This window comes from Odontomachus brunneus, unplaced genomic scaffold, assembly GCF_010583005.1.
Source record: "Odontomachus brunneus isolate Ranch 3 - 2012 unplaced genomic scaffold, Obru_v1 Obru_scaffold_159, whole genome shotgun sequence".
Lineage (NCBI taxonomy): Eukaryota > Metazoa > Arthropoda > Insecta > Hymenoptera > Formicidae > Odontomachus > Odontomachus brunneus.
In genome coordinates, this window is record NW_022639609.1 from 598,168 (window position 1) to 625,357 (window position 27,190).

Genomic DNA, 27,190 nt, shown 5'->3' on the forward strand with positions numbered 1-27,190 from the left:
TTTTTTTAATTCGTTATTCGAAAAAACGCGACGCGCCGATGCGCTGCGACGGGTGAGAACCGCGATCATGTTAATCGTAAGGGAACCCGAGCACCACCGGGATCTCCGAGCACGTTCGAGAAACGTCCAGGAGCAGGTCCCGAGGCTTCGTCGTGCGTCTCGTGGACGTTCCTCCGAGGTCCTCGGCGATGCCCGTGTTGACCGGCTACGCGCAGTCTCGCCGTTACTTTTTTGTTTGCGCAACAACGAAACTCCCAATCGGATGTGACTAGATGACTCTGTTTTTTCGTTTTCTTTCGCATTTTTTTTTTCTTCTTTACACTAAGAAACGATTCGTTCTTGCTTTTTTCTCTTGTTTTTTCCGCTGACTAGAGCCTCGCGAGTGTCCGAGAAGATTTCGCGACGGAGGAAAAACGCTCTTTTGATTTTGCTGATTCGGGCGATCCGGCGGCTCGCGCGGAACGAGGGGAGTGAGCAAATTGGAAGCGGTAGCAAAAAATTCGCCGCACTTCGCTTTCCTCTGTTGTCCGGTTACGATCGATATAATTCGCGTGATTACTATAGTATCTTGATTGTTCTCTTGGTCGGAGAAATCTCATCAATATCACCGTTCTCACACCCGTCAAGCACCGCGATTTGGGGGTTCGTACAGGTGTTGAGGCTCACGTTTTTCACATTTCTCTCTCTCTCTCTCTCATCCTCTCTCGCTCTTTATATCTTTTTCTCTATATATCTCTCTCATGCGCTCTGTTACTCCATTTCTTACGCGTATTTCGTTCATATATTATATAGATATTTATATATATATATATAATATATATATATATATATACTTTTTTCTTCTCCCTTCATAGTTCCCACTAATCTGTTTCGGTGAAAGCTCGTTCCTAATCTTTTATTTGTTTTTTTTTTTGTCATTTTTATACCTTTTATTTAAATTACTTCCATAAATTCATCGTTTATTTAGTCTATCCTGCGCGCATCATCATCGATCGACAATAGCTTCATTTAATAGTTTATTAATTTATTTTGTTTTTCGTTAAATTGAATTTCATAATTTTAACATCCTACCTAGATAACTGGTCATTATATTACTTGTCAATAAATAATACATAAATACATAGGTACATACTTCATCATCACCTTCTCTCTTTCTCTCTCTTCTTTTTTCTCTTTCTCTTTTCCTTTTTCTCTCTCCATTTTCTCTCTTGCTCTCCAGTGTTTTCTATTTCTGACTTTCTATCTCAATATGCGTTGCACAACTCGCTATCATACGTATCAAGAGATATCGATAAACGTTATAAAAACTTCTTTATTCGTACGATAGAAAGAGAACGATGATGATGATAATGACCCGCTCTCGCGAACGTAATCGTAATATGTAATAATATTAATAGTAATCGCAATAATAATAATATATCGTAGCAATAACAAGCACAATAGTCGTTAAAAATAATCGGAATAGTAATAATCGTATTTATAACAATATCGATCGTTCACGTCTCTCTCTTTCTCGATGTCGCTTAAGTCTCCGCTCATGCTTTCTCCTATATTAGTTAATTCTTTTTTCGCACACTCCTCCTCCTCCTTCTCCTTCTTCTCCTCTTCTCTTTCGCCCTTCGTCAGCGAAGTAAGATTTTGATCGCGCATATGACTCCGCCAAATTAAAAAGAAAAGAATACGAAAGAAAAACGCAATCAGTCTCTCTGGCGAGAATTCCTCCACTAACCGATTTTTGATCGAATGACTTTCTGTAATGTGTAATATACGTCACGCCTGAGGTGAATATATAACGCAATGAAGAATGAGCAATAAATAATTGGACAAATGACGAATGAAAATACGTGCGCATGGGATGCGATGCGTGTGCATGTGCCACTCAAACTCTCCCTCTCTCTCTCTCTCTCTTTCTCTCTCTATACATGTTTCGTGTATTAATTGTGATCTACGCACGCGCGTGGGGAGGACAAATCAATTCCGCGATCGGACGAACAAAATCGTGTATGACTTACGGGCTGTAAAAAACTTACGCACTAATCTATAAAAAAACCTGACCTTGAAGGCCATTAATCGCGTGTCGATTGCAGCGATCAGACAAATCGCTTCCTTATCTCTTTCTCTCTCTCTCTCTCTCTCTCTCTCTCTCTCTCTCTCTTTCTCTTCAACTTTCTTCCTTCTGATCGCTCTCGCGATCACCGCTTGGATATCACCGTACCACCTGGGTATCATTAAGGATCGGTCTAATCGAGCACCATTTTCGTGTAGGCACGAATGTGTCTCGTATAGAGGAGAGCTTTCTCCGGTATTCACTCGACGAGAGATCCACTTAAGACCGCGGGACAACGCGACGTGCGGCATATGTGATTTTGTCCTCTTCCCTTTTACATTCCGGGCAACGTTTGCGTAGAAGGTACTTTTGAGTTCCATATATCGAAAGAGTCTTCGCTACGGCTCAAGGGGATGGAAATCGATGACGCGTCGCATGACGAGACATCGTCTCCATCCCCGTGGATCTCGCGAGAATGACGAGAGAGCAAAGGTGTCCTCTATAAGTCACAGTTTCGGTATCGCGCTTAATCGCACTTGTTTCTCGTTTTATCATTCGTTATTGATTTCTCCTTCCGTCTACGTGTTCTCTCGCGGTTCTAGGTGATGATCGATCCTTCGCCGCACGCCCGATACCGCCCCAAATCGCAGCCCCGATGACTCCAAACGCACGTCGACTATCCCGAACTCGCGGCCTCAATTTGAGCTCGACGTGCGACGTTGAGTGCGGTCTAAAACTGGACGCGCAGGATCGCCACTAAGATGGGCTCCTTAAGGTACAACTACACGAACATTTAGAATCGATACTTGGTACAACCTTGTCTCTCTCCTTCGCGGTAGAGAAGTAACGGGGAACGGGATATCTAGACAGCACAAACGCCCAACAGTCGCGAGGACGTCGTGAGAAGTGGCCGAAATCACGTAAACGTGACCTTCCAGGCATAAACATAAGCGTGAGTCTTCCAGCCAGTCCTTCTCAGATGCCTTCGGAATACATTCAGACTCTTGTGCTGCTTAGGCAGGATTGAACGCACGTTGTCATCGACGACATCTTCACGAAGACTCGCTCGCGCGGTCCCTTCGTGTCCCTCAAGGGGTAAACGCTCCCGTGGTGAGGTGAGAGATGAATGGGGGAGGCCTGTTGTCGGTTCGCGAAAATGATGATGACGTGACGGTCTGGCGAATAAGCGCAATGTTTAATACGTTCTCGACTCATCGGTATTCCATTGTTATCGTCGTCATCGTACTCATCGCCATCAGCATCAACATCAATACCACCACCACTACCACCATCATCATCATCATCATCGTCTCCTCGTCAATGCTTCATCGCACTCTATGACCTTACGATAAAACGCTATAGCTCTGAGAGAAAGTTAAGTACAAAAGGTGTCGTCGACTTGGATCGATCTTCTCTCCCCGGACGGGACCCGCGCGACGCCACGCGGATTTCCACGTCGCCAGCGACGACGAATCGCGTAGTCTTGTTGGGACTTTGGATATCTACTTGAAGGACAGCGATTCTCCTCTCCGAGATGGGCGAGCTCGCGTAGGTACCTCATAGAACAGCGACCGGGCGGAACAACTTCCGACTTGACGGTGACATGGCTTGCTCTTCTCCGTCTCTGTGGCGAAAAATCTGCTCGAGTCCGTCTACAGGTCCACATTTTGACCCAGCAATCCTGCCTCATTCTCTGTTAGTTGCGCTTCCTTCCTTTGGAGAACGAATTTCGCAATTTTGCGATTTTGCCTGGACAAGTCGTTCTTCATTCGCCCTTCAGGCGCTGCTCGAGGAAGCTCCTTCGCTCGTCAGCGGGCCAGTCGTGAACTGATTGGTGCGATATTGCAGTGACTAGGTCACTGATTATCTGCTTTTGATCAATGTGAACAAAAGGACTCTCTCTGTCTCGCACAAAGACTTCCATCATGTTTGATTTTCATCATAAAATCTTTCCTTGGAAGGCGATTGGTAGCATTATTCCCTAAAGACTCCTTGTCCGCCTACCAGGCTCACGAGTACTGTTCTCTGAAGTCCCGTTCTCGTCGCTCGATCTCAGCAAGCAGAGGTCCTCGCGCCAAAGAAACAATTGAAGACGGATTGTGGGTCCTGTGAATGGACGTTTTTCGAGATGTCATCACACCTCCTTTACAGCGACGAATAACGTTCTCTTCCGATCTCTTCATAATTGAAGCCACCATTGTCGGATCGTTCGGCTAACTCGACCGTCTCGTTCACGTAGATCTCGAGATGATTGTGTATTATCATCCCTCTCCCTCAATCGCGCGCGATTGACGAAGCGACGAGATCCATCTCTCGCACTGGTTCTCTCTCTCTCTCTCTTTTTTCATAACCATCGCACTTTCCTCGTAATCTCTATTATCTCTACGATATAGAAACACGACACAGATAATTCTTATCTAGAACTTCCCGATGGAATTTAGCCATTTTACCTACGCACGAATAGACATTTACGACGAGAAAGGGGGACCGTTAATCACGTAACAACGAAGGAAAATATTCGGAGGTGTGGATCGTTTTCTCTTCTCGAGCATACCCCGAGAAAAATGATTATATATAATCATATATGAACTTTTTTTCTATATATATATATCCACACGGAATAAATACAATTAAAATAACCGCTCATATGTTTGTGGTTGCCGGTAATGTAGACGTTTAATTGAATAAATTTTTTTTTCTTTCTTTCATTCAATAGTATTTTTTTCCGCATAGACATATATGATTATATATGTGATCATACAAAGATAAAACTCATATATGAAATCATATGTAGTGTACGTATGATTTTATAGAATCCTTTCTGCTCGGGTCGCATGCGAACGTCCTGTTCTAAGCGATCCATCACGGAGGGTCGATGGATCCCTCCGTCCCGAAATGTGCGTCCATTGAATTCAGAGATGCGAATCGTCTCTTTTTTCTCTCTCTCTTTTCTCTCTTTCGAGGTAACCTGGTCTGCTCTTACTCTCTTTTGCTGTGGTTCAATTTTTTTCTTTAACTTATACACTGAATACTACGCGGTGCTGTTGAAGCGGCAGCTGTGTCGAGATATTAAAAGTTTTACTTTAATCTGCTGATGTTGAGGAGAGGGTGGGGCGAGGTCTCGCATCAAGAGATCGACACTATATTTATGATCGTACGACCCTCCGGTCCGGGGTCGCGGGTCGGGGAATTAGAATATCCTAAAGTCAATTGATTCGGTAACTAACGTATAGATTGTCCCAGGCCGCGGCACTTGCGGATCGTCGATTCGATCAGCCGATCGTAGCTACGCTCAAACATCGCAAACGGTCTCGATCGTCCTCAACTTTGAGCAGTGATTGATTAAACGTATTGCAGGCGATATCAGCGCGCTATGGGCTTCAAACGGTGCAAAGTGTAGAAATACAAATAACTCCCGTCGGATCAAGGACGCCTGACAGACGCTGGTTGTTGCTCAACGCAGTGCGAGCCTCGATCGTACGTGGAATTCTTCCTATCGATTAATCGCTTAGAAGTACGTAAATTTATACCTTGTATCCGTGCAAGGAACAACTTCTACGATCTCTTTCTTCTCTCTTTCTCTCTCCTTCTCTCTAATCGTCCGCACCGTCTCCTCGTGAGAAAGGATACGAAGAACGTCTTAACTTATTAGAAGATAGTCACCGTGTTTGACTTGCGCGGAAAAATCGGTCTTCCTTCTTTGGGACAACCTCTACATTGTTCGATACAATTTCTACGATCTTGTTTGGAGTAGGCCGCGAAGCTACGACCGCGAGGGAATCTCGAATTCGAAATGCCGTTTAGTTTTCGGGTCTCCTGGAGGGGTCAGGGGTCGCCTGACGGGACGGTAGGTCGATTTATAGCTCAACCTTTTCGATTTTTTTTCTTTCTGTTGTTACTGTTTTCCTGTTCGTGCTCTTTTCTGTCTTTTAGCAGGAATGGGTCCAAAAACGGAATGATGACGCGTTCCGGACGCCGCTCAGAACTCGACTATTACGGCTGAGCAGGCTGCCAATCCCTAGAACTCGAGCCTATAGGCACTGCAACTAGTCTCGTGATCCTGAAGATTGATGGTGCACCGGGACGCAGAGGGCGATAAGTCTATATGGTTCGCGGCGAGTGCCTCCTCGTTATCGGCGACCCAATAACCCAGGGTATCGGTGTCATACGTTGGGATCATGGTTACTTCTGTTGAATAAAGCATACATGTATCTGAATAGGAACACATGAATGAATTAAAAAGAAAAATCGACACAACCAGTCAATAGGTAATCTAAGTTTTTCTGTGTGTCCCCGGTCTTACTCAGAACGATGATCTTTACAATATGTGCGAAAGACACGGTCATTAGAGATGTTTCCCTTAAATAGGCATTTTATCGTGATTTTTTTTAGTTCCTAATTTTAACTAGTCATGTTAATCACTTCTAGGATTGACTAAAAAACTCAGTCAAAAGCCAGTCAAAAGCCGGAACACAAAATCATTTCGGGCTTTGACCTAAACGCTTGGTTATTCCGCACGTTGACCAGTCAATCTTAGAAGCACCTGTGCTACAGGCTTTGACTATAACATATATATAGAGAAAAACATTTTTAAATTTTCTTAAAATTTAAAAATTACTTTATTAAAATAGACGATAGGTGATAGAAGAAATATATTTATATTTTGTAATTTCAGCGTAAAAAAATACTAGATATCTATATAGATTACACAATTAGACTGGTATAATTAATTCTAATAACATTGATTCCTGATTAATTATATTTTGAAAATAATGGAATGCTAATCGACTAATTTTTAATTTTGCGACAAGTTAATACCTAAAAAATTATTTTTAATATTTAACAATGCTTACTTAAATTTTCTATTATTATTAGACAAACTTTCTATTAAGAAAGAAAAAAAGAAAGTTGTACTATTTTTAAATAAAAATTGCATTAATTGAAACTGATAAATCTTCTAACCTGCTACGATTTAAAATTGGATTAGACGAACTTTTATCTTTCAATAGCATGGTTAAACAAAGTTCAACGAACTTCTGTTTTTATTTACTAAAAAAAATAAAATTCTTTTTGAGTCGATGATAAATTAATAATAATAATAATCACATCAACAAAGGACGAAATGTCTAAGCTCGATAATTAATAAAATTCTCGTATTATTAATAAAATTATTAAACATACCAAGATCTTTATCCTCCCAAGTCTTTTTAGCTTCCAACAAAGCGTCGTAGACTTCTCGGCTAGGTTCAGTGCCACTGAAGACATAGTATCTCGCCCGCACTCTCTTGAAGAATTCCAACGAAGAGTAGTACGAATTTCCATGATGCGGAACATATGCCAAGTCCATGTAAACCGGCTGAATCTTGTTCTTCGAATCCTTCATTTTCTTTTCATTTTTTCCGGGGCTCTCCGAGCGTTTCTTATTCTTCATATTCTCCGACTGTACCTTTTTCGCCTGCTTCCGTTCTTTCTTTGGCGTGCCTGGCGTTCCCTTATTCAATACCTCGTTAGTTACCGGTGCCGGAGATGGTAGTCTGAGAGGTTCCCCCCAATCTTTCACCACGTCGAAGTTCAAAGTGCCGGAAGTCGATGCGTTCGAGCACGACGGTTGAGAGGGATTCTTCAGGTTGAATTTCCTGGGTGGTTTGGGAGACGGCAATCCCAGCGGAGATCCCCAACCTGTCAAGGGATCTTTCTTCGAGTCTCCTTTGGAATCGTCTTTCGCGTCATCCTGGAAGGAAGACGATGGATGTTCTCTTGCATCCTCCGTCTCATGCCGAAGACTACCGTTCGTATATCTAGGTGCTATGCCGCTGCCAAAGGCGCTGCCGGTCTCCTTCATCTCCTTGTGCTCCATCAGAGCCTTGTCGAAGTCCAAGTCAGCCTCGTCGACATACCTCTTCGCCTCCGGTTTCTCCGCATAGCCACCGGCGAACTCCTTCTCGACCATAAATCGGCTACGAACGGGACCAGTCTCGCTTCTCTGCATGCCGGTCTCCCCATGGAAGGTCTTCATGGCAGAGATTTGCGGCGGCACTGCCGGCAATTCCCCATAGAAGCTGCTGCTCATCGCGGCTGCCGAAAACTCGACTGTCTTCTGTTCCTCTTCCTTGTCCGAGACCGGATCATGGCGATGCGTCGTCTGCGGAGAATAGCCGACTTGCGAGGTCGAGGATAAAGACGACGAAGGCGGCTCGTCGTCGGAGTAAGTATGCCTCTCTTCGCTGCTGCCCCACACATGGGTCATGGCTTTGCTGCGTACGCTACTGTCACTCGGCGGACTGATAGGTCCTCGGTCTTTCTCACTGGACGTCTCGTCGGAACCTGGACTGTCGCTATGTTGCAGCTCAGTGGACTTAATACTGCCGATAATGCTACTGATCGCGCTCTCCGCGGCATCCTTGCTGGGTAGACGCTCGTCCACTTTCACGTCGGTCTTCTCTGCCAACACGACTGTTTCGCCCTTCTCGTTGGTCGTCTCCGTGACTTCGCGAGTAGTCGTGACAATCTCACCTTCGTCGGATATTGTCTTCGTAGTGGTAATGATAGTCCGTATCATTTCGCCCGACTTGAAGCCCTCCGGAGTGGCCGTCGATGAGCGACCCTCGGATCTTCTGTCGGGAGTCGATCGCCCAGAAAGATGTGGTTGCACTGCGGCGCCGTCTCTTATTAACGGCGACATGGGGATCTCTGGAGTGGACTTGCCGGTCGAGCCGCTGAAGATAATATCCTTGGGCAATGATATGTCGGGTGAGGATTTGCCCGAATAACTCTTGTCGTCGGATATCAAGTCTTTTACCAAGGGCGACACCGAGTGCTCGAGTTTCTCCGCGCCCAAGCGCGTTTCTTTGCCAACAGTTCCCTCGGGCTTATCCTCCTGCTTGGAGTCGGGCGTCGATTTGCCGGAATCATAGAACGCCTTCACGTCAGGTGTGGAAGTGCCCGATGTCACGGTTGCGATAGTCTCCTTCACGATCTTCTCCGCGGACTTAGCCTCCGTCGCGAGCTTGCTGGCTTTGTCACCCGAGGTCGAGTCGATCAGCTTCTCCAACAGCTCTTCGCTGTCCACGGTGTCGCTACTCTCTTTCACGTCCTTCTTCGTGGTAACCTTGCCATCCGGGCCAGTTATGGTGGTCACTGTTGTCACAATCCGCTTCACATCGGCGCTAGATGTTGCAGCGTCCGCTGTGCTCTCGTCACTCACTACTTTGTAACTTGTACCTGAAGCGGAGTCGGTGTAAATCTTTGACGGGTCGACCTGCGACAGTTCAGTATCTGAGAGCTCTTGTGTGACGATGGTCCTCGTTGTCTTCGTAGTAATGGTCTTTACAAATTCGCCGGAATCCTCTTGAAAGTCGCTCGTCTCTTCATCGGGGACTATCACCTCGCGCTTGATCACCTTCGTGATGACCTCAGGCTCATCTTGTTCGATGATTTCACGTTTGACTACCTTAGTAACCACTTCCGGCTCACCGTGCTCTACAATCTCGCGTTTGATGATCTTGGTGATCGCTTCGGGTTCATCTTGCCCCATACTTGGACGTTTTATTTCTTTAATAACTGCCACTTCGGGTTCTTCTTGGTCGATCACCTCGCGCTTCACTATTTTTTTCACTACGATGACGTCGCCGTCGTGGTCGGCCGCATCACTCGATTCTGGTGTGTCTACGGTATGCGTCATCACTTTAGTCACCTCTTCAGGTTCTTGTTCTTCAACTACTTCGCGCTTTATTATTTTCTTGACTATGGTGACATCACCGTCAGTTTCGGCGTCACTAGATGCGTCGGTTTCTTTTGTCGTCACTTTAGTCACTTCTTCAGGTTCTTGTTCTTCAACTACTTCGCGCTTTATTATTTTTTTGACTATGATGACATCACCGTCAGTTTCGGCGTCACTAGATGCGTCGGTTTCTTTTGTCGTCACTTTAGTCACCTCTTCAGGTTCTTGTTCTTCAACTACTTCGCGCTTTATTATTTTCTTGACTATGATGACATCACCGTCAGTTTCAGCGTCAACAGATGCGTCGGTTTCTTTTGTCGTCACTTTAGTCACCTCTTCAGGTTCTTGCTCTTCAACTACTTCGCGTTTTATTATTTTCTTGACTACGATGACATCACCGTCAGTTTCGGCGTCACTAGATGCGTCGGTTTCTTTTGTCGTCACTTTAGTCACCTCTTCAGGTTCTTGCTCTTCAACTACTTCGCGTTTTATTATTTTCTTGACTACGATGACATCACCGTCAGTTTCGGCGTCACTAGATGCGTCGGTTTCTTTTGTCGTCACTTTAGTCACCTCTTCAGGTTCTTGCTCTTCAACTACTTCGCGTTTTATTATTTTCTTGACTACGATGACATCACCGTCAGTTTCGGCGTCACTAGATGCGTCGGTTTCTTTTGTCGTCACTTTAGTCACCTCTTCAGGTTCTTGCTCTTCAACTACTTCGCGTTTTATTATTTTCTTGACTACGATGACATCACCGTCAGTTTCGGCGTCACTAGATGCGTCGGTTTCTTTTGTCGTCACTTTAGTCACCTCTTCAGGTTCTTGCTCTTCAACTACTTCGCGTTTTATTATTTTCTTGACTACGATGACATCACCGTCAGTTTCGGCGTCACTAGATGCGTCGGTTTCTTTTGTCGTCACTTTAGTCACCTCTTCAGGTTCTTGCTCTTCAACTACTTCGCGTTTTATTATTTTCTTGACTACGATGACATCACCGTCAGTTTCGGCGTCACTGGATGCGTCAGTTTCTTTCGTTGCTCCCTTGCTACCAGTTGCAGGCTTTTCTTCTCCTTCAATTATCTCACGTTTTATTATCTTCTTCACCAAGATCGTATCGTCGTCGATCGATTTTGATTTGTCATGTTCAATAATCTCGCGTCCACTCAACTTTGTGATAGTTTCCGTCTCACCCTGAATCACTTCTCCCTTGACTATCTTTTGAATCTCGCCGATTCTTTCGAACGGCACGTCTTTCGTGATCTTCGTCTCTTCAGGTTCTTTACCACTGATTTCTTGTTTCTCCGTCTTTGTGACTTTCACGTCCTCCTCTGAACTCTCCACGGACAAGCTGGCGTGTGATGATAAGCTTAAGGCTCGCATTGCTTGCTCAGACTTCCCATCCTCTTCGTCTTTTGGCATGCTGGCCATTCGCGGTCGCTTACCGGATGCCTTGTCGCCGGGCTCAATGCCGGACTCGGGAGTCGCGTCGTGCGTGGCATACTCCGGGGTCGACTTTCCGGACAGCGTGGTTATATGCGTCGTTCTCATTTCCGTCATCCCGCCGACAAAAGCTTTATGGAACTGACTCTCGTAGCCCATCAAATAACCAGACTTGTCCAACTGTTGTTCATCTGAATCTGTATACATGTCCATTCCGTATTTTTCCGGCGGTTTTCTGGTGCCATCATCCGGAAGCTCGTAATCGGTATCCGTTGGTCGGTCGTAGTGATACATTCCCTTTTCATAATTTACCTCCGGTTCATCCTCTTGATAAATTTCCGAATCGATTACAGACTCCCGCGGATACTTCCTCTTCAGTATGATCTCCTCCACTATTTCCAGGATAATGTAACGTGGTAAAGAGGTCTTAATGATTATCTCCTCGAGCGTCACTTCTGTGATTTTCTTGCCTTTCTTTATATACTCCTCCTCTAGTAGCTTCTCTGTTTCCATTCGCTTCTCTTCGGATATCGAGATCTCTTCATCAATGTGTGGCTCTGATCGAGCCGGACTGTCTTGGGTCGACTTGTCAGAAGGAATTGGTTCCGGGCTGAGGCTAGGGCTAGCGGAGGATACTTTAGCGTCTCTGTCGTAATGATCGCTGTCGAAAAGAGATCCCTTACCGTCTAGACTCTCATCTTTTACAGGGATATTGAGCGAGTTTAAGTCACCTTCGATTACGGTATCTCTGGAAATTTGTCTTCTTATTATCATCTCTTCGATAATCTCAATTATTATTTTTATAGGCACTATTTTGAGGAGAGATATTTCTTCCACCACCTCTGCCGTGACCTTCTTCTTTTTTGCGATGAACTCTTCGGTGATGTAATTTTCTATCTCTGTTCGTCTCTGTGGTTGGACCGGTTCCTCTTCGTCAACAAAGTCGAAGACCGAACTTCTTGACATCTTTTGTTGACTGATAATGTCCTCAATGATCTCCATCACTATAAACTGGGGTACCGAGTATGTCATTACCAACTTCTCGATCACCACCAAACTGATTTTCCTCTTGCGAATTATGAACTCTTCCAAAATATACTTCTCAATTTCAGCTTTCTTCTCTGCTGTTACTCGAATAACGATCTCTTCTTCTTCGTCCGGCTTTTCGATTTTCATCGGCTCGACAGACTCCGGCTCCTCGAAATCAGTGAATCGTTTCTCGCGGATTTTTTTCAGTTCTTCTTGGATCGCCTCCGGGGAAGTGATAGGACTCTTTGCTTTCGGCGAGCTCTTGTGTTCGTCTTTCTCGTCTGACGGTTTCTCCGTGCTGGCAAGTTTAGATGCATCCTGTTTCGGAAGAGGTATCTTTTCTGCCTGTTTATCCTCAAATAGACTAGCTGTTCGAGATCTGCTGGCCGGTGTCTTCTCCCCGATATCGAAGACACTCTGCGAACGTGACCGGTCTTTCGGAGTTTTGTCTACCGGCGAACTGGCTCCCGATGATTTGGCGGACTCGTCCTTCGAGACTTGTCCAACTTCTAGGCTCGGTGAAATCGGTAGTTCTCGCGAAGAGACCTTCGCTTCCGCAACCTTGGTGTCGGGATCATCGCTGGCAATGCTGGATGATCTGGACTTGTCTTTCTGGTCAGGTTTCTCGTCGGCCAGACTCGGCGACTTCGAGACATCCGACGGTGACTTTGGTTCTGTTCTATCACTGATGATACTTAACGATCTCGTTTTATCTACTAAACCTAGCTCGCTCGTTATATCGGACTTTGACAACTCGTCGATATCGATTTTATCGACTTCGTCGGTAATCAATGGTTTATCAAGGATAATACTAGGAGATCGCGGCTTATCATGTACTTGGGGCGTGTCATCAGCCAACTTTACGTCCAATTTCCCGGGAATAGTCGCCGACTTCTCCTCCGCGTCTTTCTTCTCCGATATCTTCACGTCAATGAGGCTGGGAGACTTGTCGATCGCGTCTTCGTAGTGTTCCCTGCTGCCGAGTTTGTCATCTGACGTCTTCTCGTCAGACTTGTCGCTGGCAGTGCTGGGGGATTTGCTAAGATCAACAGGTGGCTCCAATTTTTCAGAGACGGTGAGCGATACTGGCTTCTCGATTATTTCCGCTTTGTCGGCTGTCAGACTCGCGACGCTGGGCGATCTGGACTTATCGGCCGGCGGTTCCGTAACGTCTTTCAGATCCGGTTTTTCTTCCGTAACACTTGTCGCCTTTGAGCCTTCGGCGGACTTCTTTCCGTCGGATTTCTCGCTCGCTACACTCGGAGATTTACTCCTGTCATGCGGCTCCTCTGTTTTGTGAAGCGTCGTAGGCGACACCGGCTCCTTTTGCTCGCTCGTCATGCTTGTCACGCTTGGTGACTTGGACTTATCCAACGCCGGCTCTAACACGTCCTTCAGGTCACCTATGTCTCCAACTACACTCGACGGTTTTGAGGTAATCGCTGATTTCGCGCCTTCAGACTTCTCGCTAGCTACACTTGGCGACTTGCTTCTGTCGAGTTCATCTTTCTTATCCGTAACAGGAGACTTCGCCTTCTCCGACGGTTCTTTCTGGTCGGACGTGACACTCGCGACACTCGGTGACTTGGACTTGTCCAACGCTGGTTCTAAAAGACCCTTCAAGTCATCTATGTCCCCAGCTACACTAGATGGCTTTGAAGTGACCGCTGATTTTGCACCTTCAGACTTCTCGCTAGCCACACTTGGCGACTTGCTTCTGTCGGACTCATCTTTCTTATCCGTAACCGCTGATTTCGCACTTTCGGACTTCTCGCTGGCCGTACTCGGAGATTTACTTCTGTCGTGCGGCTCCTCTGCTTTATGAAGCGTTGTAGGCGACAGCGGCTTGTCAATCGGTTCCTTTTGCTCACTCGTCACGCTTATCACGCTGGGCGACTTAGACTTATCCAACGCCGGCTCTAACACGTCTTTTAAGTCACCCATGTCCCCAGCCACACTCGACGGCTTCGAGGTAACCGCTGATTTTGCGCCTTCAGACTTCTCGCTAGCTACACTTGGCGACATGCTTCTATCGGGCTCATCTTTTTTATCCGTAGATACCGGAGATTTCGCCTTCTCCAGCGGTTCCTTCTGATCGGATGTGATACTCGCGACACTCGGTGACTTAGACTTGTCCAATGGCTGTTCTGTGACGTCCGCCAACTCAGCCTTGTCTCCGGCGATACTGGACGACTTCGAATCGCCAACTGACTTCTTGTCGTCGGATTTCTCGCTCGCTACGCTTGGTGATTTACTCCTGTCTATCGACTCGTGCTTGGTGTCGGTGTCAGGAGTCTTCTGCTCTTCCGTTAACTTTTCCTGATCTCCGGTGACGCTCAAAGTGCTCGGTGATTTTTCGATTTGCTGCTCTGAGCTGACGTCTTTCAAATCCGGCTTCTCCCCGGCGATACTCGGCGACTTGGAACGGTCGAGCGGTTCTTTTTGCTCGCTAGTGACGCTGATGACACTAGGAGATCTTGATTTATCTACTTTTGTGTCCGTGACGTCTTTCACATCGGGCTTCTCCCCGGCAATAATCGGTGATTTGGAACGGTCGAGCGGCTCTTTCTGCTCGCTAGTGTCGCTGATGACACTAGGAGATCTCGATTTATCCATTTCTGCGTCTGTGACGTCTTTCACATCGGGCCTCTCCCCGGCAATACTTGGTGATTTGGAACGGTCGAGCGGCTCTTTCTGCTCGCTTGTGACGCTGATAACACTAGGAGATCTTGATTTGTCCATTTCCGCGTCCGTAATATCTTTCACATCGGGCTTTTCCCCGGCGATACTAGGCGACTTGGAACGGTCGAACGGCTCTTTCTGCTCGCTTGTAACGCTGATGACACTAGGAGATCTTGATTTATCCACTTTTGTGTCCACGACGTCTTTCACATCGGGCTTCTCTCCAGCGAGACTCGGTGACTTGGAACGACCGAGTGGTTCCTTTAGTTCCTCCGTGATGCTAACAACACTTGGAGACCTGGATTTATCCAAAGACGGCTCCAAAACATCCTTCATATCGAGCTTGTCTCCAGCGATGCTGGGCGATTTTGAGTGTTCGACAGATTTCTGATCGGCTGTGAAGCTCACGGGACTAGGTGACTTCGACTTCTCAGGAAGTGTTCCGGTTGTGTCTTTCTCGTCCGATTTTTCATCTATCAGGCTGGGCGGTTTCGAGAGATCCATCGGTTCCTTCTGCTCGCTAGTAGCACTGATGACACTAGGCGATCTGGACTTGTCCGTTAGTGTTTCTATGTCCTTCTCGCCCGGTTTCGCCACACTCGGCGATTTTGCTGGCTCTTTTTGATCCCCGCTTACGCTTACGATACTAGGCGACCTAGATTTCTCCAAAAGCTCGGCGACGTCTTTCAAGTCTGGCTTCTCCTCAGCGACGCTCGGGGACTTGGAAAGGTCGGTTGGCTCTTTCTGTTCTCCGGTGACGCTGATAATACTTGGAGATCTGGATTTTTCTACTGTCGACTCGACGACGTCTTTCATATCCGGCTTCTCGCCGACGGTGCTTGGCGATTTGGAACGGTCCCCGGGTTCCTTTTGGTCGGCGCTGACGCTCACCACACTGGGTGACCTCGACTTGTCCAGTGGTTGCTCTGCGATGTCCTTAATGTCTACCTTCTCTCCCGCGACGCTCGGCGACTTCGAACGATCCTCTTTCTTGTCACTCGAGACGCTTGGGGACCTCGACTTCTCCATGGCTTCTTGTGCGAGACCCTCCGGCTTCTCTCCGACAGGACTGGGTGATTTTCTCACTTCCTCTGCCGAATGTTGTTCTTCGATAGTAGGTGAGCGCGATTTCTCGCGCGGCTCTTGCTCGCCGATGTCTAACTTCTGCTCGACGGGACTCGGTGATTTGCTCTTTTTTGAGAATTCCTCCGCTTTGTCATCGACGATAGGTGACTCATCTTTGAATAGTGGCTCTTTAGATTCGCTTATGGTGCTCGTAACGCTAGGTGATCGTGACTTATCCAGTGAAGGCTGTATCGAATCCTTCAGGTCTGCCTTCTCTTCGTCGAGTCGCGGAGATTTCAAGTCGACTTTGTCGTCCTTGACACTCGCGACACTGGGCGACTTTTCGATTGGTAGGTCCATATCCTTGAGGTCTACTTTGTCTATACTTTGTCTAATACTCGGTGATCTAGAACGGTCACTTACTTTTTTGCTATCTGATTTATCACTAGCTACACTGGGAGATCTATCTTTATCAGGTTCTTCAGTCTTATCAATAGCTTTAGGCGATTCTGGCCTATCAAAAATAGGGGATTTAGTTTTCTCTAAATAATCTTGCTCCGTCGCATCTTCAAAGTCCTGCTGCTTGTCCACGGCAATGCTCGGTGACTTGGAACGATCGGCCTCTTTCTTCTCATCGGATTGATCGCTGATTGCGCTTGGAGATTTAGCTTCGTCAATTGGTCCCTTTTCATCGTAATGTTCACTCTCGAAAATTGGCGATTTCTCACGTATCGTTTCCCTTTTGATTGCACTAGGCGACTTCGGCTTATCGGTTTCCTTCTCCTCAGTTTTGCCGTCACTTAGAACACTAGAGGGCTTATCAGAGACAGATTTATCGTCGAACTTCTCACTAGTAATGCTCGGAGATTTAGACCTACCCGCCGGTTCTTTCTCTTCTGGCTGTTTCTCGACTTCTGTTTTCACTTCTTTCACTTTCTCGTCGGTTTCTACGGGCGATTTTAATTTACCGTCACCTATCTTCTCATCATCATCAGTTTTCTTCTCGCTGATGCTGGGAGATCTTGCCTTGTCGGGCAAGCTAACAATTTCCTTTTCCACCAGACTGGGACGTTTATCTTCAACGATTTCTTCAGGCATTTTCTCGGTCGCTTCACTAAGAGATGGAAATTTTTCTGCGACCTTGTCTTCCAGTTCAGTTACTTCAGTTAATTCTTCCGTCTTTACACTAGCGACACTCGGTGACTTGTCTTCGGGTTGGGCCAGCAAATCGGCTTGGGGAGATTTGGAACGTACCGACTCTTTATCTTCAGATTTTTCACTGGACGTGCTCGAGGTATCCTTCTCATCGGGTTTCTCGCTGCTTACGCTTGGCGATCTCGACTTCTCTTTTGGAACAGCGTCCAAAAGCTTGTCATCTTTGCTTTCCGGAGTCGGTGATTTTTCTTTCGCCAGAGATACGTCCTTGTCCGCAATCTGTTTGGATTCTTTCGTGGGTTCGGTTAATTTCTCAGCGATTTCTTCGGTTGCAATGTCTTCCTCACTGATGGGCGTCTTCGCGAAATGCGCTTCATGCTTATCGGGTGATTTCGAGAAAATTGTCTCAGCTGGTGAAACGTCCTCTGATCGGAGAGATTCGGGTGTCTTCGGGATAGTCGCTCCTTCCTTTACAGGTTCCGGAAGTATCTTTTCAATTGGAAGCGTCGGTTTCTCCATTGTTTCTTCTACTGGAGACTTCTCTAGAGGTGATTTTAGTTTCTGCACGTCCTCGTGTTGCTTGAGCTCCTCAGTAACTGCTTCCACGATGGGCTTTGCTTCATCGATCTTTCCAATCGCCTCCTCGAGCGGCGATGGAGACTTCGGCTTGTCCATCTTCTCTCCGACTTCCTCGGCGGGAGACTTCGGCTTTTCAGTTTGATCCTTGACCTCCTCCGCGGGAGATTTAGGCTCGTCGACTTGTTCGGTGGCGGGTTCAATGGGAGATTTGGCCTTCTCGATTTCGCTCGTGTCCTTGACGGGAGATTTTGGTTTCGCGTACTTCGGTTTATGCGGTTCTGATTTCTCCAAACTATCTTCAAGATCCTGCGAATCGCGAGTACCGACAGGGGACTTTTCCAAGCTGTCTTCCGGGGTAACTTTGTCCTTAACGTCGGTGACGGATTTCTCGGAGATGCTATCTTTTTCCGGTGTGCTGACCCCTGAATGCAACGAATCCTTGTCCATAAGCAAGGAATCTTTGTCTGGTGTGGACTTAACCGACGCATCCTTAAGAGAATCGTCCGGAGTGACGGTCTTCGTGAAGGTTATAGTACCAGTTGGGCAAATCTCGGTTTCTTCCCTGCCATCTTCGCTGCTCGCCGTCACTAACATCCTTTTCACAGTGCCGGTGTCTTCTTCGGTTTTTATTGGTTTGTCCTCAGGTGATTTCTCAGTTTCATCTTTAACTTTTTCAGGAAGCTTGACGTCTTCGACTTTTATCTTTGGTGCTTCACCGTCTGATTCCTGTGAAACGCTCCTCTTTCTACGTGAGGCTTCCTCGAGTTCTTCCTGAGGACTTTTTTCATCCTTGATTTCTGTAGTTTCGAGTAGTTTGAGTTTCTTATCGTCCTCGAGTAGTTCTACCTTCGGTTCTTTCGCGAAGCCTGTCGCGTCCGCTAATTTTGTTTCCTCTTCAGGATGCTCAATAGTTTTCGATACTTCTTCTTTTGTCGGAGTTGCCGGTTTTGATTTCACATCCTTTGTTGGGATTCGCGACTCATCGATTTTTTGATCAGTTCTTTTCATCTCGTCCGTGATGGGCTTGTCGTCGACTGCCTTTGGACTCGGTGCAGTCGGTTTAGAAATAACTTCTGGCACGATAGTCGTGCTAATTGATGGCCGCTTATCGGAAACGACGTCTTGAGGCGTCTCCTTTTCTTTGACTTCTTTGGGTTCCTCCACTTTTTCAATAGGAGGTTTTTCTGTCTTGTCAGAGACTGGCGATACTGATTTCGTGGTGGGCTCTTTCGGGAGAATGTCGTCCGTCTTTTCTTTAGATTCATCCAAGTACTTCTCAATGGTATCAACGACTTCTGATACCTCGGATATCTCCGGTTCCTCGGGTTCTCGTTTCTCGTCGTCGCTTTTAACGCTCTCTGTCAAGTCAATGTGGGGTTCTTCCTTCTCCACTTTTCCTTTAGTTTCCTGCACAAATTTCTCGTCCGCCTCAATGACTTCGCTCGTGGTGTCCTCCGCAGCCTCTTCAGCGTCTTCCTTCTCTCGCATCTCGTCCGCTTTTTCAGGAGACGTTACTGACAAGTCGTGCACCTTATACTCCTGCTCGACTGCCTCGAAATCATCTATTACATCCTTTTCGTGCTCCTTCGCAGCTAATGGTGACATTTCGTCTTTGACAGGAGACGCCTCCTTTTTCTTCACATCTATCTTATCGTCAGAGATCCTCCTGGGTACACTCACAAAGCCATCCACCAATTTCTCTTCTTCGCCGTCTTCTTCAGACAACTCTTCTTTGCCGACTTCATGTTCAGGCATGTCTTCTTCTTTGTCTTCTTTCATCTCAACCGGGGATTTTGTTTCTTTATCGAGACTAGAGACTTCAACGATCGATTTTCTTTTCTCAACTGGTACATCCGGTTCTGGTGACCGTTCTTTTTCTTCAATGATGCGAGACACTTCTTCCTCAGTCACGTTTAGCACTGAATGCCTCGGCATCTTCCTCTTGATAATGATCTCCTCAATAATCTCAATAATAATTCTCTTAGGTACCTTCTTTTTACCGCAGATTTCTTCGAGTTTTTGAACAGTGATGCTGTCACCTTTGCTGATGTATTCATTAATAATGTAATCTTCAACTTCCGCTCGCTTTTGCGAAGTTACCGGTTCCTTCGCCTCCGAAATAGGAACTTCAGTAATTGATTTTCGCTTCTCATCTGAGATCTCTGCCTGTGGCTCTTCTTCTTGCTCTTGATCCTCGGGTGTTTCTCCAATTATCGCCGAGATTTCTTCCTCGGTAATCTCAAGTACCGTATTTCTGGGGATCTTTTTTTTAACAATGATTTCTTCGATGATTTCGATGAGAATTCGTTTGGGAACGGTTTGTTTGGCGGAAATCTCATCGATCGTTGACTTGTTCATTTTCTTACCCTTCACGACGTATTCGTTGACGACGAATTCCTCCACTTCCACTCGTTTCTGCGGCATAATCGGTTCCTCCACTTCTACTGCAGCGCTGGTAATTTCCACAATCGACTCTCGTTTCTCGGTGATGTCTATTTTCGGTGTTACCTGCTCCTCCGCTGATTCTTCCGGCGATTCTTCCGGCGATTCCTCTTGGATTATTTCCGACAACACCTCGTCGGGAACGTCGAAAACCATGTGTCTGACAATCTTCCTCTTAATGATGATCTCCTCGATGATTTCGATAACGATTTTCTTAGGCACAACTTTCTTGATAGAGATTTCCTCGACGACTTGTATAGTAATCCGCTTGCCTTTGACGATATACTCGTTAACAATATATTCCTCGACTTCTATTCTCTTCTCAGGCGTGATCGGTTCCTTCAGCTTAAGAATCTCAGGATCGTCCACCACGCTCTCTCTTGGCAGTCCCTTTTTCACGATGATCTCCTCAATTATGTAGATCACGCGCTCCTTGGGAATGCGCTTCACCACGGTGATATACTCGATTACCTCGATAGTGATTTTCTTCTTCTTTGTGATAATTAGTTCCTCGATTATTTCTTCGACGGGCGCTTCTTTGCCGAGAACTTCCTTCACATCCTCAGGCAATTTTGGCGTTTCTACAGCTTCTGGGCGACCCAACTCCAATTCTTCATCGTACATTTTGTCAGTGCTGAATTTCGGCGAAGTCGGAGCAGAATCGGGCGTTACCATCACTATTTCCGCCTTCGCCGGGGATACTTTCTGCTCGAAGCCTATCACGGGCTGCTCTACCTCGTCCTCTGACAGCTTACCTTCAAGAGACGGTCGCTTCGCCACTTCCTTCACACACACGGTCTCGATGCCGGCTTGCAGTACATCCATTTGAGACAAATCCTGCTCGGCCGGTTTCTCATGTTTACAAACATGTTCATCGTCCTTTAACATCTCCTCACAAATCTTCTGGGCGCCCTTTATATCTTTCGCGATGTCTTCCTTTATGGGTACCGCCATTATTTCCTCCTCTTTTTTAGTTACCTTCACGCAGGGTTCTTCCTTCACCTTGGCAGCGTCGGTTTCATATGTTGCGAGTGGTTTTTCGGGTTCCTGGATGAGTTCTTCAACTTCTTCATGGGCCGGGATTTCTTCAGTAACACCGACTTTCCTCGGCATCACGACAGACTCGAAATCAGGTTTAGGTACTTTCTTGTCTAATTCGGCGACCTCTTCCGGAGATTCCTTCTCGCTTGGCACAGAAGACTTCTTCTCCGCCGAGATCGGCGAGATTTCTTCTTTTGAAAGTTTTCTGTCCGTCGGAACTGGCGAAATTTCTTCTCTCGAAGGCTTCCCGTCCGTTGGAATTGGCGAAATCTCTTTCTTTTTAGCAGGCTCCTCAAATAGTGCCTTGTGAGAAAGGAAGTCATCTTCCTTAAGAACCTCCGCAACTTTTTTCACGATCTCTACGACATCCTTAGACTTATCTTCGAGCTCAATACCGGCAGTACCGGCGAGAACTTCTCCGACATCTCTGACAGCTTCTTTTACATCCCTGAATGGTCCCTCTGGCTCTTCCTCGTATTCCTCCTCGAAGTCTTCATCCTTTGGTATATCAAACTTGACTTTCTCTGGCTCCTTTGTGTCAGGCAACTGACTTTCGATATGTGGCTTGATCTCCTCCAACTTTTCGATCACCCCTTCTAAGGTGTCTTTCACTGCATCCGACAAAGCAGGTTGTAGTTCGTGTAACGCGGCGGCCATTTCTTCCTCCTCTTTGATTTTTTCCTCCAAAGACTCCAAGGAATCTCTCAAACTGTCTTTGACAGTTTTGAACTTTTTCGACGCTTCCTCCAAAAGAGCCTTCACCTCCTCGGCGTCTTCCTCTATACCTTCTTCTTTCAGAAGCTCGATCTCCTTTGCGATTTCTTGATCTTCGAGCGATTTCGTCGGCGAAAGGACTGGAGACTTCACTTTCGTGAACGGTGCCGCTTCGATGTCGACCTTAGTAATGATCTCTCCCGGTTTATCAGTCGGAAGCTTCTCTTCAATGTCTGATACACTTTTCCTCTTCGCGTCCAGTATTTCCTGTTGTATGAATGCTGCCGTTTCTTTGATCGCAGCCATTTTTACGTCCGCGATTGTGGGTTGCACCTCTTCGAATGTCTCAGGCTTATCGGTGGGTTTGCCGACTTTGGGGAACATCTTCTCCATGTCGACCTCTTCCAGAAGCGTTTTCTCTTGTACTTTTACTTCTTTCGGGGAACTCGATTTTGAAGATGACTTCTCATCGGAGTCCTTGTCGGTATCTTTCTTCGTCTTCTTAGTTAACTTATCGATGCCTTTCTCGAACTTGTCAGCAACCTTGCCAAAGAAGCTGAAGACACCCTTTTGCTCCTTGATAGGCGGCGTAGGCGGCTCTTTAATCTCTTGCGGTGTCGGCAACGGCTTCTCCTCTTTTCGCTTCTCGAAGTCTTCCATCCTGTATAGTTTCGGATCGACTTCCTCATGAACCGGAAGATCGGCAACCTCGTCGGGTGTCTTGACGATGTCCCTCTGTAGATTCTGTATCGCTTGACGAACATCAAACACCTTGACTTCCGGCTTTACAGGTGCGGGAATAGCTTCCAGTACGACTTCTTCCCTCAACTTCGCCGGCGCATCTTTCTCTTTTACCTCCTCGATAACATGTTTCTCGTCAATGTCCTCCTTTATCTCGTCCAACGGTATTCGCTCGTCTTCGGGTAAAGTCGGAGCGGTGGTGGTAGCTCCGGATTCTATCGTGGAGATGCGCTCTTGGGACTCTTCCATCTTCTCTAGAATCTGCTCCTTTTGGTCGACGTCCGGTTTTATGTCAGTGTCAGTGATCTTCTTCTCCGACGAATCCAACTTGTCCGGACTCAGGCTGGACGGTTCTTTCGTGATATCCTCGCTGTCCTTCTTGCCGGAATCGTCTTTCTCTTCGACCTTCTGCACAATCTCAGTCGCGGAGGCTATTATCTCCTTCACTTCCGCCTGTAATTGCTCCTTGTGCTCGGTGGACAGGTCAGCGACTTCCTTCTCTTCTTTCTCGATTTTTTTCTCTGGGCTTTCGTCTTTTCCCTTCTCCTCGGGCTCTTCTTTCTCGTCCTTTTCCTTCATTGCCTCTATGTCTTTCAAGATCTTCGCCTTTTCCGACTCGGCTTCGTCAAGAACATGCTTCTGTTCACCTTCACCGCTCTGAACGGAGTCTTCGGTGTAGACCTCCTCTTTCTCCACAATAAGATACTCGTCTTCCTCGGTCAATTCTTGACTCTCTTTTCGGGAACCTTCCTTCTTAGGCGCGTCCTCAATTTCGGCGGTGACGTCCTCCTCTGTAATGTCCTCCTCTTTCTTGTCAGTGGCTTCAGCTGTGATTTCGTCGTCTCCCTCAAAACGATCGTCCTTTCGAGTCTCTTCGATTCTCTCGGCTTTTTGGAGCACAGCTTCGATCTCCTCAACGACCTCTCGCTCTTCTTTTAGATCCGCTAGCACTTTGCTCTCTATTGAATCCAATGAAATATCCTCCGACTGCTCAATTAAACTCTTATCGATCGGTTTCACCGCCTCTGGTTCAATACCGGACGGAGTGGAAACCGTGGACGAATCGGTGGTCCCTTTGTCACCTTTTACCTTGCGAATGACGCCGTCTTTGTCCGATTTCACGGAGGTGGTCGGCGTACTGCGGGTGGACTTGGCCGGGCTGCCTGGCATACGAGCTTTGCTCGGACTTACTGGTTTGGTACGACGGCTGATCGGCTTCCGATCCATCGGTTTCGGCTTAGCCGAGACTTTAACGACAGGCGCCGCCGTGGTATCCTTTGTGCCGGACTTCTCAATATTCTTCTGTTCTACCACCTTCCTGTTGTTGGCCTCCTTGGCGCTCTTCGCCGGAAGACTGGGCGCGACCTTAGGCGCTGGTCGCACCTTCGGTACGGCTTTCGAAATTTCTGTTTTTGTGGCGGTGCCGTTAAGGGTCTTCTTCGGAGTAGTCGAGGAAATCTTCACGGCGTCTTTTTTCTCCGCGCTAGAAGGTTTCGTTCTCTTCCCGCTCGGCTTTGGCTTCGGCATTGCTTCGCCCTTCGCGGCCCTCAACATGGCTCTGCCTTCTTTCGGTTCCTTTTTCTTCGGTTCGGGTTTCGCTTTGGGTTCCTTTGGCGCAGTCTTCTCGGGTTCCGGTTTAATTAAATCAGTCTTTTTGATATCATCCTTCTCGACTTTCTCCACCTTCTCTTTAGCCGGCTCCTTCTTTGCTTCCTTCTTCACTTCTTTCAGCTCCTTCTCGATTTTCTTGCTCTCTTTCATATCGGGCTCAAGCTTCTTCGTTTCCTTCGCCTCGGTCTCAACCTTTTTATTCTCCGCGATCTTCTTTGTCTTTATCTCGGACTTGGGTTTACTTATGGGAATAATCGGCGTGGATTGGGGAGTAATCTTCGGTGTCTCCTCTACGGCTTTGATCGACTTGGGCTCCGATGGTTCTCTCTTCCTTAACTCAGAGACCTTCTTGGATTCTTTCTCGATGAGGCTGAGCTTCTGCTTAGTCGGCTTGTCGCGGAGCGTCGCCAACGACGTCGACGGTGATAGTGTTTTCGCGGAGCATACCGGATGCTTAAGGAAATCTAAGTGCTTCAGCCGCTCGAATCCCTCGAAGATCTTGTGCTGCGGTGTGCTGCCGGGAAAGAGGATTCGTGTGATAGTATCCTCTGGATTAGCCGGCTGCCAGACCAGAAGCGCACATATCGAAACGAGATTTTGAATGGGGAATGTAAGATTGTTTGAGTCCTTTTTATGGGAGCCGGCAAACAGTTTCGAATCCGACGCATGCCACTTCACCAGAAATTCGCGCACCTCGCGACTGTCCTTGCTCGGGCTGAGAACGTACATGTCCAGTGTACCGTGACCCACCTTGTGGTACAGATTGATCGGATCGGGATCCCTGTAGCAAGGATGAGCACGGAGACTGATGTGCCGTAAATTCAACACCATCTCCTGACCAATGTCGGTAAGATTCAGAATCAGGGGATCGATGTCTTTATCACCGTCCGGTGAATTTGATTGTCTTCTTTCCTGTTCGCATATAATACGTATTATTTGTACCAGCTTATCAACAGTGGAATGAATATGGACAACAAATGTTACAAATCATCAATGATTATTAGACATATATTTTTAGATCTTTTTTGAAAAAAAATTTAAAAAATAAAAAATATTTATGGGTACTAATAACATCTTTTTACTCACATTAACATATTTTTCAATTAAGAAAATATACATTCTCTTAAAAGCTTAGTTTTTCATAAAAAAGCAATTATATTGTTTATTACAATATATTTAAATAAAAAATTTAGATTTTCATAAATATATTATTAATATACCATCAAATAAATATTTTTTTATTTTTTAATGTTTTTTCTCTCAGTTATATCATTTCCTTTTCTTTTTTTGTATTTTTATGTAATATGTTTTTCCTTTCCTTTTTTTTTATATATATATTGCGTCAAAAAAATTACTTCCATATAAATAAATATTTAGCATTATTATTAAATAAGAGTGTTATGAAATGAAGAATACTTACAACTAAGTTACAGAAGAAATAGCCGATCTGAGGATAGACGTGCATCTCTTTCTTCTTACGAAGGACACTGAACATGCCGCCGATGTTGCTATTATTTATCCTAGTGACTAGAACTGCGTCCAACCGGTCCAAATGCCTGGTGAAGTCCCAGAAGCAAGCTTTCCTGGCGAAGCCGCCGTCGACGAGCATGTTGAAGCCGTTTATACCGAAAAGCGCGGCGTCACCTTGCCCACCGGGGAAGACGTATAAAGTCGGATGGCTAAATCTAATGTTTCCAACGACGTCGGACGGTTCCATGAGCTGGTCTAATGTTTGCGCCACGAGATACTGTCCGATGTAATTCGTGAAACTCGTGATGGCCAGCATACCGGCTGTGAGAACATCGTCGGGATTTACTCTGACCCTACAAGATCTGTAGACAGAAGAGTGATGATAACAACATCAAAAAAGACATTCAACAGACGGTTCACATAATATTTATTCATACATAAAAATTTAATATTAGGTGTACAACTTTGCTTCCGCCGTTTTCCTATAGATGGCTTTAGCGATAAGTGGTGGTCGAAATAAATAGATCATAGACGTCATACAATAAACTTGGGCATCTGTCAACATAACCCCATAGAAACATTAGTCGATTTGTGTCTGCATCATAAAGTTATTCTCGATTGAAAATGTCAGTTTACGAGCCAAATTCTCGTCATTTGCGGGAAGTTTTAATTTTCTGCTTCAATATGAAGAAATCTGCGGCTGAAGCTCATCGAATACTCTCAAATACTTATGGTGAGGCCGCTATTAGTGAAAGAACGTGTCGTGAGTGGGGGGTTTCAACGCTTCAAGAACGGTGATTTTGACGTCGAAGACCGGCATAGCGGTGAAAGAGAGAAGGTTTTCGAAGATGCAGAATTGGAGGCATTACTTGATCAAAATCAAGAAGAATTGGCACGATCATTGGGAGTGACTCAACAAGCCATTTCAAAACGTCTCAAAGCCATGGGAATGATTCAGAAGCAAGGAAATTGGGTGCCGTACGAATTGAAACCGAGAGATATTGAACGGCGTTTGTTTGCTTGTGAACAGCTGCTTGAAAAGCAAAGACGGAAGGGATTTCTGCATCGCATTGTGATTGGGGACAAAAAATGGGTTCATTACGATAACCTTAAGCGCAGAAAATCATGGGGAGTTCCCGGCCATGCTTCCACGTTGACGGCCAAACCGAATATTTACGGCTCCAAGATCATGCTCTGTATTTGGTGGGACCAGCTCGGCGTAGTGTATTATGAGCTGTTAAAATCGACTGAAATAATCACAGGCGATCGGTATCGAACGCAATTGATGCGTCTGAGCCGAGTATTGAAAGACAAACGGCCGCAATACAACGAAAGACATAATAAAGTAATTTTGCAGCTCGACCCCATGTTGCGAAAGTGGTCAAGACATACTTGGAAACGTTGAAATGGGAAGTCCTATCCCACCCGCCGTATTCTCCAGACGTTGCTCC

General features: G+C 46.2%; 1 protein-coding gene across 4 annotated transcripts in view; it reads right to left on the reverse strand.

The window, feature by feature from the left end:
• Window positions 1-873: 873 nt before the first annotated feature.
• Window positions 874-27,190, reverse strand: part of LOC116850902 (microtubule-associated protein futsch) — a 105,897-nt gene continuing 79,580 nt past the window's right edge. For 3 of the 4 annotated variants that reach the window (XM_032829725.1, XM_032829726.1, XM_032829724.1), the window contains 3 exons: window positions 25,690-26,101; window positions 7,229-25,181; window positions 874-6,235 (listed from right to left, as the gene is read on the reverse strand). In XM_032829725.1, coding sequence (XP_032685616.1) covers window positions 6,066-6,235; window positions 7,229-25,181; window positions 25,690-26,101 — 18,535 coding nt within the window. In that variant the 3' untranslated portion in view covers window positions 874-6,065. The remainder of the gene's footprint in view (window positions 6,236-7,228; window positions 25,182-25,689; window positions 26,102-27,190) is intronic. The other variant, XM_032829727.1, reaches the window with a different exon arrangement.